The following is an 11,295-nucleotide window of genomic DNA, read 5'->3' on the forward strand; positions in this document are numbered from 1 at the left end:
CCAGGGGCTCTTAAAGACCTTTCCAGCCGGCAGGCGCTGTTCTGTGGGGTTCTCAGAAGCCAGGGACAAGGCGTGTGTGGCTCGGAGCGGTGTGACCCTGGGACATGGCAGCCCTGGCCGCAGGCTGGCCTGGTGGCTGGGAGTAGGACTGGGGTCGTTGGCTTGCCCACTGCCGGCTACATGAAGGGGCCTAGTGAGCTGTCCCACTCAGACTCCTGGGTTCAAGCCTCCACTCTACATCCTAGCTGGGCCCTCACAGACAACCACGTCACTTCATGGGGTGCCTCTTTTGTCCCAGCTGCAACTTGGGAATGTCCTTCGCACTTAACCTTACAGACTCCCTAGACGATCCAAATTCATAAACTCAACGCAAGTGCCCAGCAGTTTGTTTCCTGTGGCTGTTTCTACGCTTCCTCCCTCTCCCACACCCATGCCCTAGGCTCAGGAGAAAACCAGTCAGCTCATCCCAGCGTGTACCCCACCCCAGAAGCCTACCCCTGCCCTTTGGAGCTCAGGGGCCCCCCATTCTAAAATCCTTGACGTTCAGGTGGACAAGGGCCTGAGGGAGCAGCTGGCTCTTGGCCTATCCATTGTGCAGATGGGGACGCTGAGGCCCAGCGTGCCAGTAGCAGAGCCCCGGCCTTCCCACCTGCCCTATGTGTTTTTCCCCTGGCAGAGCCAGGCTTGGGAGGTGCTGGCTGTGAGTGCCTACCCTGCAGGGTCCCACAAGGGAACACCTAGAGTACCTGAGGGGGTCGGTGGGTGCCATCATCTGGTGTATGCCTGGGGCAGGGACCCACGCCTCCAGCCTCCTCTTGCCTCCCCCCGCCCCTAGCTGCTGGAGTGGATCCGCCGCACCATCCCCTGGTTGGAGAACCGGCTGCCGGAGAACACCATGCAGGCCATGCAGCAGAAGCTGGAGGATTTCCGCGACTACCGGCGCGTGCACAAGCCGCCCAAAGTGCAGGAGAAGTGCCAGCTGGAGATCAGCTTCAACACGCTGCAGACCAAGCTGCGTCTCAGCAACCGGCCCGCCTTCATGCCCTCCGAGGGCCGCATGGTCTCGGTGAGCGAGCCGCCGCCGCGGCCCACCAACCCCCCAAAGCCTGGCTCACTGCCGGCCCCCCTGCTCCTGAGCCCTGGGGAAGGGTGCCCCTCTCCCAGGCTTGGGCCCCCCACCCCCTCGCCTCTGCTCCCCTCAGGCACCCTTGCCCTTCCAGCACCCACGTGGGTGCCCGGGGGTGGCCTGAAGAGCAGGAGACAGTTAGACTTTTCTGTAGGGTCTTGGTGGTCTCCGATCACTTTCCCAGAGAGCGTTTTATGATTTAAAGAGGTCGTGGTGTTTTCGTAGGATACGTCAAAGATACCAGGGAGCAAGATATGGAAACGGGAAAGGACCCATCCCAGTATTGATTTTTTTTTATTCCTCTTTTTTTTTTTAAGATCCTTGTAGTCTTCTTATGGAAATATTATTTGAAGGGGATCTTTAAAAAAGAAAAACAAACCCTTTACCAAGCAGTGGATTCCGATGGGTAGCTGCCCGCGAGGACAGAGCAGACCTGTGACCCCGTGACCTGCCTCCAGTCTAGGGGGGCTTGTGAAAAAGGCTGAGGGCTGGGCGGGGCTTGATTTTCAGTCAGACAGCTGGCCGCACCTCGCCACAGCAGTCTCCAGCAGACTTCGCGTCCATGTTATGAACTCCTACCGCTCCTTTCCTGGTTGGGCCTGGGACCACTGTCCTTTAGCACGAAGACGGGTGCACTAGAGGCCAGCAGTGGACTCGGGTGGGGTGTGGGCAGGGAGGCAGGACCCCCGGGGGATGTGTAGCTTAAAGGAAGAGTGACAGGCCTTTGATGGTGCCATTTAGAACACCGTGCCCTTGCCGGAGACCCAGGGCTGAATCCTGCCTTGCAGGCCGCCAGCGGGAGCGCTGAGCAGATTCGAGAAGACACCCTCCTTTGGGCATATTCAGCTCAGCACCGGGGTGATGGGGGCTGCAGGGCCATACTGGTGGGAGGGTGGGTGGGCTGGTAGGCGAGCGGGTGGCGTGGGGCCGCCGGGTCCTGACCACGTGACCTCCTGCCCCCGCAGGACATCCACAACGCCTGGGGCTGCCTGGAGCAGGCCGAGAAGGGCTACGAGGAGTGGCTGCTGAACGAGATCCGGCGGCTGGAGCGGCTAGACCACCTGGCCGAGAAGTTCCGGCAGAAGGCCTCCATCCACGAGATCTGGACAGACGGTGAGGCCAGCCTGGCCCCGCCCCCCAGCCCTGCAGCCAGCCACGCCCTTTCTTCTCCTGCTTGCTTGTGGGTGCCCTCTCGTTCTTTGACAGCAGACAGGGTCCGTCGCCTCTGGGCCGCCTCAGTTGGCCTCTCTGTGCAGGGGGATGTGAGAGTCTCGACCAAGTAGAGGTCTGAGAGTGCAGTGAGAAGTGTCACTCATTTTTGTTACGGCAGGAGCTCGCTCTTCCTCCCCCGGGCTCCGTGAGTCTGGGCTTTGCAGCCAGAACTCTGCCTTTCAGGCCGAACCGGTGGCCACCACCTCGTTAGCGCCAACTCCTGGGGACCTGCTGTGGGCCTGGGTGGCGCTGTGTGTTCCAACAGAGCCTTGTCCACGGCCAGCCAGGAGTGGCCGGAAGAGGAGATGGGTGGGCTTGTCTGTAGGGTCTTTGTCTTCTAGTCCTGTTAGAAGGTCCCCTGGGGATTCTGAGCTGAAGAAATAGGAGGGAGGGAAGAAACGTCGTATTGGGATGCAGCCCTTAACCTCGAAATTCCGCCTTCGTGGACCGAGGGGGCCTGAGAGTCTCTGCAGACACCGGGTGGGGCTGGGCCCGGAGCAAGGCCTGGCGGGGTCTAAGAGCAGTTCAGGAAAGCTGCTTCTTAGGCCCACTCTGCTCACTTGGAAACAAGTCCAAGAAATGCAAGACCTGCCCTGCTCACCAAGGGCAGAGAGGCACGCATGTGGGTTGGGTGCCCACGAGTGGCCACACTGACCGCCTGCCCGAGCATGACAGTCACCGTAGCTAGTGAAAGTCTAAAGAGGGCCTTCACCTGAGGTGCGCCCCGCCTTTTACAAATGAACATGGCACTCTGCATGCCCGCCTGCCCCGTGTTCCCCTGCAGCCTTCATTCTGACTGGTAGTGCCATTGTTAAGGGTTCAGCTGCTAACCCAAACGTCAGCGGTTTGAGTCCACTGGTGGTTCCAGGGCGAGGTGAGAGCCTTGGTCACCTGTCCCCCGAAAGGTTACAGACTAGGAAACCCTGTCGGGCAGCCCACCGATCCAGCTTCCTACTGAGCCATGTTTCGTGAGCCTCCGGGATCCTCAGGAGCCCTGGTGCCTTAGGGGTCACACGCTGGGCTGCCAGCCTCAAGGACAACAGTTAGAAAACACTGGCCGCCCCGCGGGAAAAGATAAGGCCGTCCTTTCCTTAAAGGAAGATGGACAGTTCTGCCTGCGCTAGAGGGCCGCTGTGGGGCTGCTCAGACGCTGCTGTGACAGTGCGTTTGGGGGCTTTGTTCCAGTATGATGTGCCCCTCGTACTGCAGCTAGTTAGTTTCCTCTTGAGCACCTCCTTGGGCTGGGGAGCTCCCGGGGCCCTGCGGGTGGGTGGTGGGGGCCAAGGAGACCAGCCCCTGGCTCCTGCCCAGCCTGTGCCCCTCTCTCTGCCCCAGGCAAGGAGGCCATGCTGCGGCAGAAGGACTATGAGACGGCCACCCTCTCCGAAATCAAGGCCCTGCTCAAGAAGCACGAGGCCTTTGAGAGCGACCTGGCTGCCCACCAGGACCGCGTGGAGCAGATCGCCGCCATCGCGCAGGAGCTCAAGTAGGCCCGCCCCGCCCGGTCACTGTCCCCCGCCCTCACCCCCTGCTTGGCTTTCCCAGCTCCTGTGGGGTGAGGGGATGTGGTTGTGACCAGTGAGGTGGGTGGGTCTGCACAGGTGGGGAGGCAGTCGATACAGAAGACAAAGATGAGGGCAGGCTCCTGGCAGGGAGTGAGTCCCCTTTCCTCCCTGTCACAGGCCTTCCATCCTTAGCCGTGGCTAGGGCTGACCCAGAGGGCCACTGGATTGTGGTTCTGAGCCTGAGCTGCTCCCAGGGCCTCGGCAGGACCCTGCAATTGGACTTTGGGGTCAGGACTGCTGTCACCTCCAGCTGGTGTTGGGTGGGAGCCCTTGGAGAGAAAGCCGCTGTCCTTGTCTGGTCCCCTTCCTTTGGAGGGGCTGGGGAGGAAGGAGCACAGCAGGGTCCCTCCCCCTCCCGCACCCCTTGGGCCCAGCCCTGGGCGGGGGACAGCGAGTTGTGGCCTGACTCTTCGCCTCTCCTCTCCTCTCCCCAGTGAGCTGGACTATTACGACTCGCCCAGCGTCAACGCCCGTTGCCAAAAGATCTGTGACCAGTGGGACAACCTGGGGGCCCTGACTCAGAAGCGGAGGGAAGCGCTGGAGGTGAGGGCCGTGGAGGGAGAGTTCAGCCATAGCCAGCACCTGGAGGCATCCACTGGGTCCCTTGACCCCCATCCCTGGCCTCTCTGTCTCTCTTTCCTGGTCTCATCCTTCGGGTCTAGGGTACCCACTAGCCCCACCCCAGCCATTTGAGAGCTTCTCTCTCACTAAACAGACTCTCTGGGCAGGGCAGGCAAGGTCAGGGGGTGTCCCTCCGGTCCGTGTGGGACCTGCACCCCAGAGAAGCGTGCTCCTCCACCTGCGTTAGCCCAGTGCTGGCCCACCTGGGTTTGGGGGTCCAGCCAGGAAGATCTACTGGGTGGGGAGTTGTGGCAACCCTCTGTTCAACATGTCCCTCCCCCTGGCCCTCCCAGCGGACGGAGAAACTGCTGGAGACCATCGACCAGCTGTATTTGGAGTATGCCAAACGGGCTGCCCCCTTCAACAACTGGATGGAGGGGGCGATGGAGGACCTGCAGGACACCTTCATCGTGCACACCATCGAGGAGATCCAGGTGGGCATGGCCCCTCCCCTCCCGGGGACCCTGGATGAAGCTGGAAGAGGATGGCAGGAAAGGCTTACAGCGGGGTCTCCCCTCCCCAGAAAAAGCAGCACACGCTAGCAGATACACGGGCCAGTTCATCCTCCATTCTGTACATGAGCAGTAGTCCTATCTTATACACACTCCGTACTTCCTAGCATGACTCAGTGGGCCAAAGACCAGGTCGTTAGATGAAATTGGCATGATGCTAAGTACCGCCCCCCACCCCCTGCCTACCCCATTGTGTCTGGCTTTCTTGTGGCACAGCTCCTCAGAGGTGGCAGCGGTGGTTGGATGTTGTTTACCACCTCCCAGAGTGGTCCTCCGTCTACTCTGACCCACACAGTCCTCTTCCTGGCTTCCCCCGCCAACCTCCCACCAGCATCTTCAGCCCCTCGCCTGGCCTTCCCCGGCCTTCCTGCAACGTTGTGTCCCCACATCCCCTGTCGTCAGACTGAGATACCAAAGATGAATGGGAGAAGGTGGCCCACAGACAGTAGACCACCATGCCTCCTGTGGCCCAGCCAATGCCAAAGCCCCCAGTGTATGTGGGAGTGGCACTCAGTGTGTGGTATGGTCCTGGGTGGGGCCTGTACCTTTTGAGGGTGCTGCCTGAGAAGTTGATCAAAGTGGTTGTAAATGGGAAATGTCCGGTGATTGTGAGGAGCAGGTATCCACTGTATCCTGATTCTAGTAACTTTCTTGTGCCTGTATATACCTGCATCGTTGTCTATCTGCCAAAGCTAAGGAAGCCCTGTGGGGAGGGGAGAGGGGGTGCCTGGGGAAGGAGATGTCTGAGGGCACCCCTGGCTACTAATCTGACTGGGTTGGGGGTAACTAGATGGCCTGATGTGGCGGCTTTGGTCTTCACCAGCCCCAAGGATGGAGCTGTGGCTTGGATGGCTTTCTGCCATCTGGTTCTCAGGCATGAACATCCTTCCTTGCCTGGCACCTCTGGTCTCCCACCGGCAGTTGGTCTGGTGCTCATCTTGCCCAAAGGTGGTGCCAGTCCCTCTGAGTGAGTGTGCCTCTTCTGCCCCTCTGGCCCCCGGTCTCTGTCCAGGGACTGACCACAGCGCATGAGCAGTTCAAGGCCACCCTCCCCGATGCCGACAAGGAGCGCCTGGCCATCCTGGGCATCCACAACGAGGTGACGAAGATTGTCCAGACCTACCACGTCAACATGGCGGGCACCAACCCCTACACCACCATCACGCCGCAGGAGATCAACGGCAAATGGGACCACGTGAGATAACAGGCTGGGTGGGCTGTGAATGGAGCCACTGTCGGTTTTGTAAGGGGCGGGGTTTGTGTCTGTCTGCCTTTGTCTTACTTTTTTATTGGTTTTCATCCATCCCACTTATCTGGATCAATTCCACTGATCCTATTGCCCCTGCATTCGTTTTCTAAGGCTGCCATTAAAAAGCTACCAAAGAGCCAGGGGTCTGCCCTCTTCGCAGTTCACTGTTCTGGAGCGGAGAAGTCTGAAGTCAAGTGGTGTCAGTAGGGCCATTAGTGAGGCCGTCTTTGCGTCTTGTGTGAAGGAGCTGCTGGCCTCAGGCTCTCCTTGGCTTGTGGCAGCACACCTCCAGTCTCTGCCTCCGCACCGCTGTCCTCCCTCTGAGCCTGTCTCTTCTGGACTCTTCTCCTTTTAGAAGGGTAGCGATCAGCATTAGGGGCCTTTTAACTAATAAAACCTGTTTTTCTGCAAATAGACTATTTCCAAATAAGGTCACGTGCACAGGTCCTGGGCATTAGGGTTTGGATTTACCTTTGAGAAATGCTAATCAATCCACATTAGTCAAGAAGCAAACATGTATTTGCTTATTAATAATATTCTTTTTATTGTAAATTAGTTGGGGAGGCTGTTTACATTTCTGATCATTAATCTTGTATTCAATAGTTTAATCAAACTCCCTATCCCCCTCTCCCTCCAAGAGTTTACACTTCTCCTGATCTTGGGTTTCTCTTCCTCTTTCGGGCTATTGTCTTCTCCCATTTCACCCTAGTCCACATCGTCAACATCTAGCCCATTGCTTTCTCTGCCCTCTGTTGTCCTCCACCATCTGGAAATCTTCCACACTCTGGTATAGAAGTCTTTTTATCTTGTTTGATTATTTGTTTGCTTTCCCCTTATAACAGTGGTTCAAATCTCTGATGTCCTTATTGGCTAATTTCACTCAGCCGAAAGTGCGTCAGGTCTGTCCGTGCCACGAGGCACTTTGATTTCCCCGTGTGGATGTCCCACTGTCTGGTGCCCCTCTAGGTGGTTTCCACCGACTTTGCTGTGATGACCAGTGCTTGGTCACATGGGAGCACGTGTCCTGCTGTCATGCCTACACCCAGCCAGAGGCTTTGCCGGACCGTGTGCACTGTCTATTCCCAGTTGTCTTGGGCAGCACCAGGCTGCTGTCTGTGGAGGCTGTGCGTATGGTGTGGGTCCCCCATCAGGGTTCCAGGTTCCCGGCAGCCTCTCCGGCGGTGTTACGTTAACTGGGCTGTCGCTGTCGGGGTCAGAGAGTACCTTGTTTTGATTTGCATCTCCCAGTGGCTCATGACCGTGAGTCTGTTTCCTCTGTGTCTGTTGGCTGTTTGGGTGTCATCTTGGGTGAACTGCCTGTCCACGTCCTTTGTCCCATGGTTTCTGGGTTGGCTTTCTCCTACTGAGGTGGTGCAGTTTTCTGTAGCGTTCAGACATCAGTCCCTCGCCGGTTGCCCAGTTTTGTTTTCCTGGTCCGAAGGGTCCCTTTGTACTCTGTTGGCGGAGGGATTGGATGCACATAGCTTCTTATTTGTGGGCGCCACTCATTTCCCGTGTGTGTGTTCCCTTTGTTATATTTAATAGTACGTCTGCGCCCTGCAAGAGGGCCCTTAAACTTGTCCCTGTTTGCTCACGGATGATCTCTACAGTTCTGGCTTGTACACGTAGGTCTTGGCTCTATCTTGAGTGCATTTTTTTGGTACCTGGGGTGAGGTGCGGGCCCTGCTTCCTTCTTCTGTGGATGGAGAGCCAATTTTGCCAGCCTCATTTCTTGAAGAATCTCTAGCGAGTGTGAATGAACCTGCATTTCTAGAATGGACTGGCATTTTCACTCCAGCTCCACTACCCAGCTACCCTTTGCCTCACAGCTCCTCAGGTGGCCAGCCAGCCCCCAGCGTCCCATGTTGCTCCCCCGCAGGTGCGGCAGCTGGTGCCCCGGAGGGACCAGGCCCTGACAGAGGAGCATGCCCGCCAGCAGCACAATGAGCGGCTACGCAAGCAGTTTGGGGCCCAGGCCAATGTCATCGGGCCCTGGATCCAGACCAAGATGGAGGTGGGTTCTGCCGTTGGGGCAAGAGTCATGGCCTCACACCCCTTCCCAGAGCCATCCCTGACAGCCGGCCTTGCCTTGTCTCCTGGGCGGGACAAGTGGGAGCTGTGGGTCTTTAGCCCACAGTTGGTCTGCTAACCCACTGAGGGGTCTGGGGGCCTGTGCAGGGAAGGCCTGACTTGGGAGCAAAGACCAACCCAGGGACACACCGCAGAAGAGCCACAGGAGCAAGGCATTGCCCCGGGAGGGATCAGCTTCTGGGATGGCTGGTTTGGCTGGCTGACCAAACCCAAACCAGACTCCCCCATGAGTCGTAGCCCACTCATAGTGACCCTATAGGACAGGAGAGAACCGCCCCTGTGAGTGTCTGAGACAGTCACTCTTTACGGGAGTAGAAAGCCCCATCTTCTCCCAAGCGGTGGCTGGTGGTTTCAAACTGCTGACCTTTCAGATCGCAGCCCAACACGTAACCACTCTGCCACCGGGACTCCTCTATCCGGTTGGCCAGGTCTGGTCTCCCTTTCGCCAACCCCTGTTCCTAAGCATTGAACTTGCCAAAGATCAGTGAAAGAACCAGAAAGAAAAGTGTATCTGGGGCGGGGAGAGGGAGCTGCTATCTAAGGGCTCAAGAAGAGAGATAATGTTTAGAAATGCCAACAATTGCACATGTCCACTTGATATAATGGATGTGTGGATTGTTAGAATATAAGTAAGAGCTTTCAATAAAATGATTTATTAAATAAAAAAAGAAGAAAGTAAAGCGTGCCTGGGGCCAGCATAAAAGCACGCGGGCAGGTGTGCTGGTGAGGTGATAGGGCGTAGTAGAGGCCAGGGCAGCGAGACCACTTGGGCAAGAATTCAGCCTCTGAGCCAGTCCACGTTAGTGCCCACCACCTGCCTTATCACCGGCTTGGCACATTGTGCTCAGGGGCAGGAAGGCTGACGTGGTGAGTGACAGAAATGGGGATTGGGCTTGGCTTGTCCAGATGGGTGGCCTGCAGGCATCCCAGAGAGCAGAGTAGCAAGAGCAGAGCAGCACCCCCGCCCCCCAGCCGCGCAGTTGCTGATGTTGTGAGGAACTGGCACAGCAGACACTGGCTCCCTGTGGGGGCACCGGATGGAGATGAGGTTTGAGGAAGAGGTTTGAATGACACGCAAAAGCATGAGCATTTAGCTTAGCAGCCCCCTCCATCCTCAGACCGAATGGTAACCTTGCACACCCTCCCCACTGGGGTTGATCCACTGGGTGATGACAGTCCTGGGACACCTTGTGATGCTGTTTCCATCCCGAGGTCCCAGGTGTGTGTTGCCTTACCTGTCGTAAGCACCCATGCCACGTGTGTCCTGCTTCGGGGCGGACCTCCGAGGACAAGGGCTGGGTTCCATCCTCTGAGGAATTGACCCATGGCCCTGGGGATCCCTGGAGGACTGCCGGGGCTATTGGAGGGGAGGGTGACACGGCATCTCCTCCCCGGGCGTGCAGGAGATTGGGCGGATCTCCATCGAGATGCACGGGACCCTGGAGGACCAGCTCAGCCACCTGCGGCAGTATGAGAAGAGCATCGTCAACTACAAGCCAAAGATGGACCAGCTGGAGGGCGACCACCAGCTCATCCAGGAGGCGCTTATCTTCGACAACAAGCACACCAACTACACCATGGAGGTGGGTGCTCGGGCCCTGCTGCACCCGACTGCTCGCCCTTCCATCGCCCCAGGAAGTTGGTCACAGCCGGGGGGCAAACTGTGGCTCCGCACGCTCTGGGTTTCTGATCTTCAGTGCTTTTGTGACTTTTCCGTGCCAACTGCTTGGTGAGCGTGCAGGTTTCGAGGCCTTGCCCCCAGAAGGAGGTTTGCCACAGGAGTCACAAGCACCCCTGGTGATTCTGGTGGGAGTCGGCTCCAGGCTGGCTCTGATACCTGCCTTTCTAAAAAGACTCCTGGTTTGGATGAGGAAGGAAGAGAGAGAGAGAGAGAGTGTGTGTGTGTGTGTGTGCATGCGCGTGCCCGCCCTATAATCTTGCCCAGGACCATCTCTACTTCGGACCACCCTGAGGTGGATGGCCTCTGCTGCCCTACACAATGAGTGCTTCCCCTGCACCGAGAGCCCTTTCTCCCAGGAGGCTGCCCTGGTCCCGGACCCCGTTCCCTGTGGTGCGGACGGGATTGCTGGGGGCAGGGTTCGCCGGCCCCCATGATTCACAGGCCACTCACTTGTTCTCCCCAGCACATCCGCGTGGGCTGGGAGCAGCTGCTCACCACCATCGCCAGGACCATCAACGAGGTGGAGAACCAGATTCTCACCCGGGATGCCAAGGGCATTAGCCAGGAGCAGATGAACGAGTTCCGGGCCTCTTTCAATCACTTTGATCGGGTGAGAGTCCCACGCCAGCCCTGGCCCAGGGCCCTGGAGGACAGTGTCCCGGGAGGGATGGTGCCCAGGATTTAGGCTGACCTGCTGGGGCAAGAGGAGAGGGAAGAGCACCACCCGTGGCCTGCCATGCCCACTGTGCACAGGTGAGGCTGTCCTGGAAGGCCCATCTGTGCTCCCAAGGGCTCTCTCCAAGTGTGATCCTGGCCCTCTGGAGAGAGGACTTGTGTCCCTCCCCCCCCAGGCTTCAACCCCCCGGGGAGGGAGGCTGGCAGCCTCATGAGAAGGCCTCTGCCCATGCCTCCAGGCACCCTCTGACCCCTCCACCAGATTTTCCTTGGGCTACTCCCTCCTGGGCCTGGGGACTGGGGCAGCCGTGAGGGTGGGCGCATGGGACCACGGGCCTGCCCACCCGCCTGCCTGCTTCACTGCCCTCCAGGCCCCTGGGGTGGCGGGAGGAAGGTTCAGAAGCCCCGGGAACCTGGGGTAGGGGTGGCGGGTTGGGACAGGCTGGAGCACTTCCAGGGTTTTTTTCCCCCCCATGGCTCCTGTGCTCCCCTACCAGGGCACGAGCCCCCTGGCACCTCCTCCGTGTGTCTAACGTGTGTCCTTTTATTTCCCCTCCTCCCTC

At 58.4% G+C, this 11,295-nt stretch overlaps 1 protein-coding gene across 1 annotated transcript in view; it reads left to right on the plus strand.

Annotated features, from left to right (window-relative positions):
* The window catches only part of ACTN1 (actinin alpha 1), a 166,974-nt gene that overhangs the window by 152,335 nt on the left and 3,344 nt on the right, over nt 1–11,295 (plus strand). The window contains exons 11-20 of the mRNA XM_045288201.1: nt 548–700; nt 836–1,066; nt 2,092–2,239; nt 3,674–3,824; nt 4,338–4,446; nt 4,818–4,958; nt 6,049–6,231; nt 8,165–8,299; nt 9,780–9,959; nt 10,521–10,667. Of these exons, the coding sequence (XP_045144136.1) occupies nt 548–700; nt 836–1,066; nt 2,092–2,239; nt 3,674–3,824; nt 4,338–4,446; nt 4,818–4,958; nt 6,049–6,231; nt 8,165–8,299; nt 9,780–9,959; nt 10,521–10,667 (1,578 nt within the window). The remainder of the gene's footprint in view (nt 1–547; nt 701–835; nt 1,067–2,091; nt 2,240–3,673; nt 3,825–4,337; nt 4,447–4,817; nt 4,959–6,048; nt 6,232–8,164; nt 8,300–9,779; nt 9,960–10,520; nt 10,668–11,295) is intronic.

This window comes from Echinops telfairi, unplaced genomic scaffold, assembly GCF_000313985.2.
Source record: "Echinops telfairi isolate 266 unplaced genomic scaffold, ASM31398v2 ScPeMD7_18;HRSCAF=68, whole genome shotgun sequence".
In the NCBI taxonomy this organism is placed as follows: domain Eukaryota; kingdom Metazoa; phylum Chordata; class Mammalia; order Afrosoricida; family Tenrecidae; genus Echinops; species Echinops telfairi.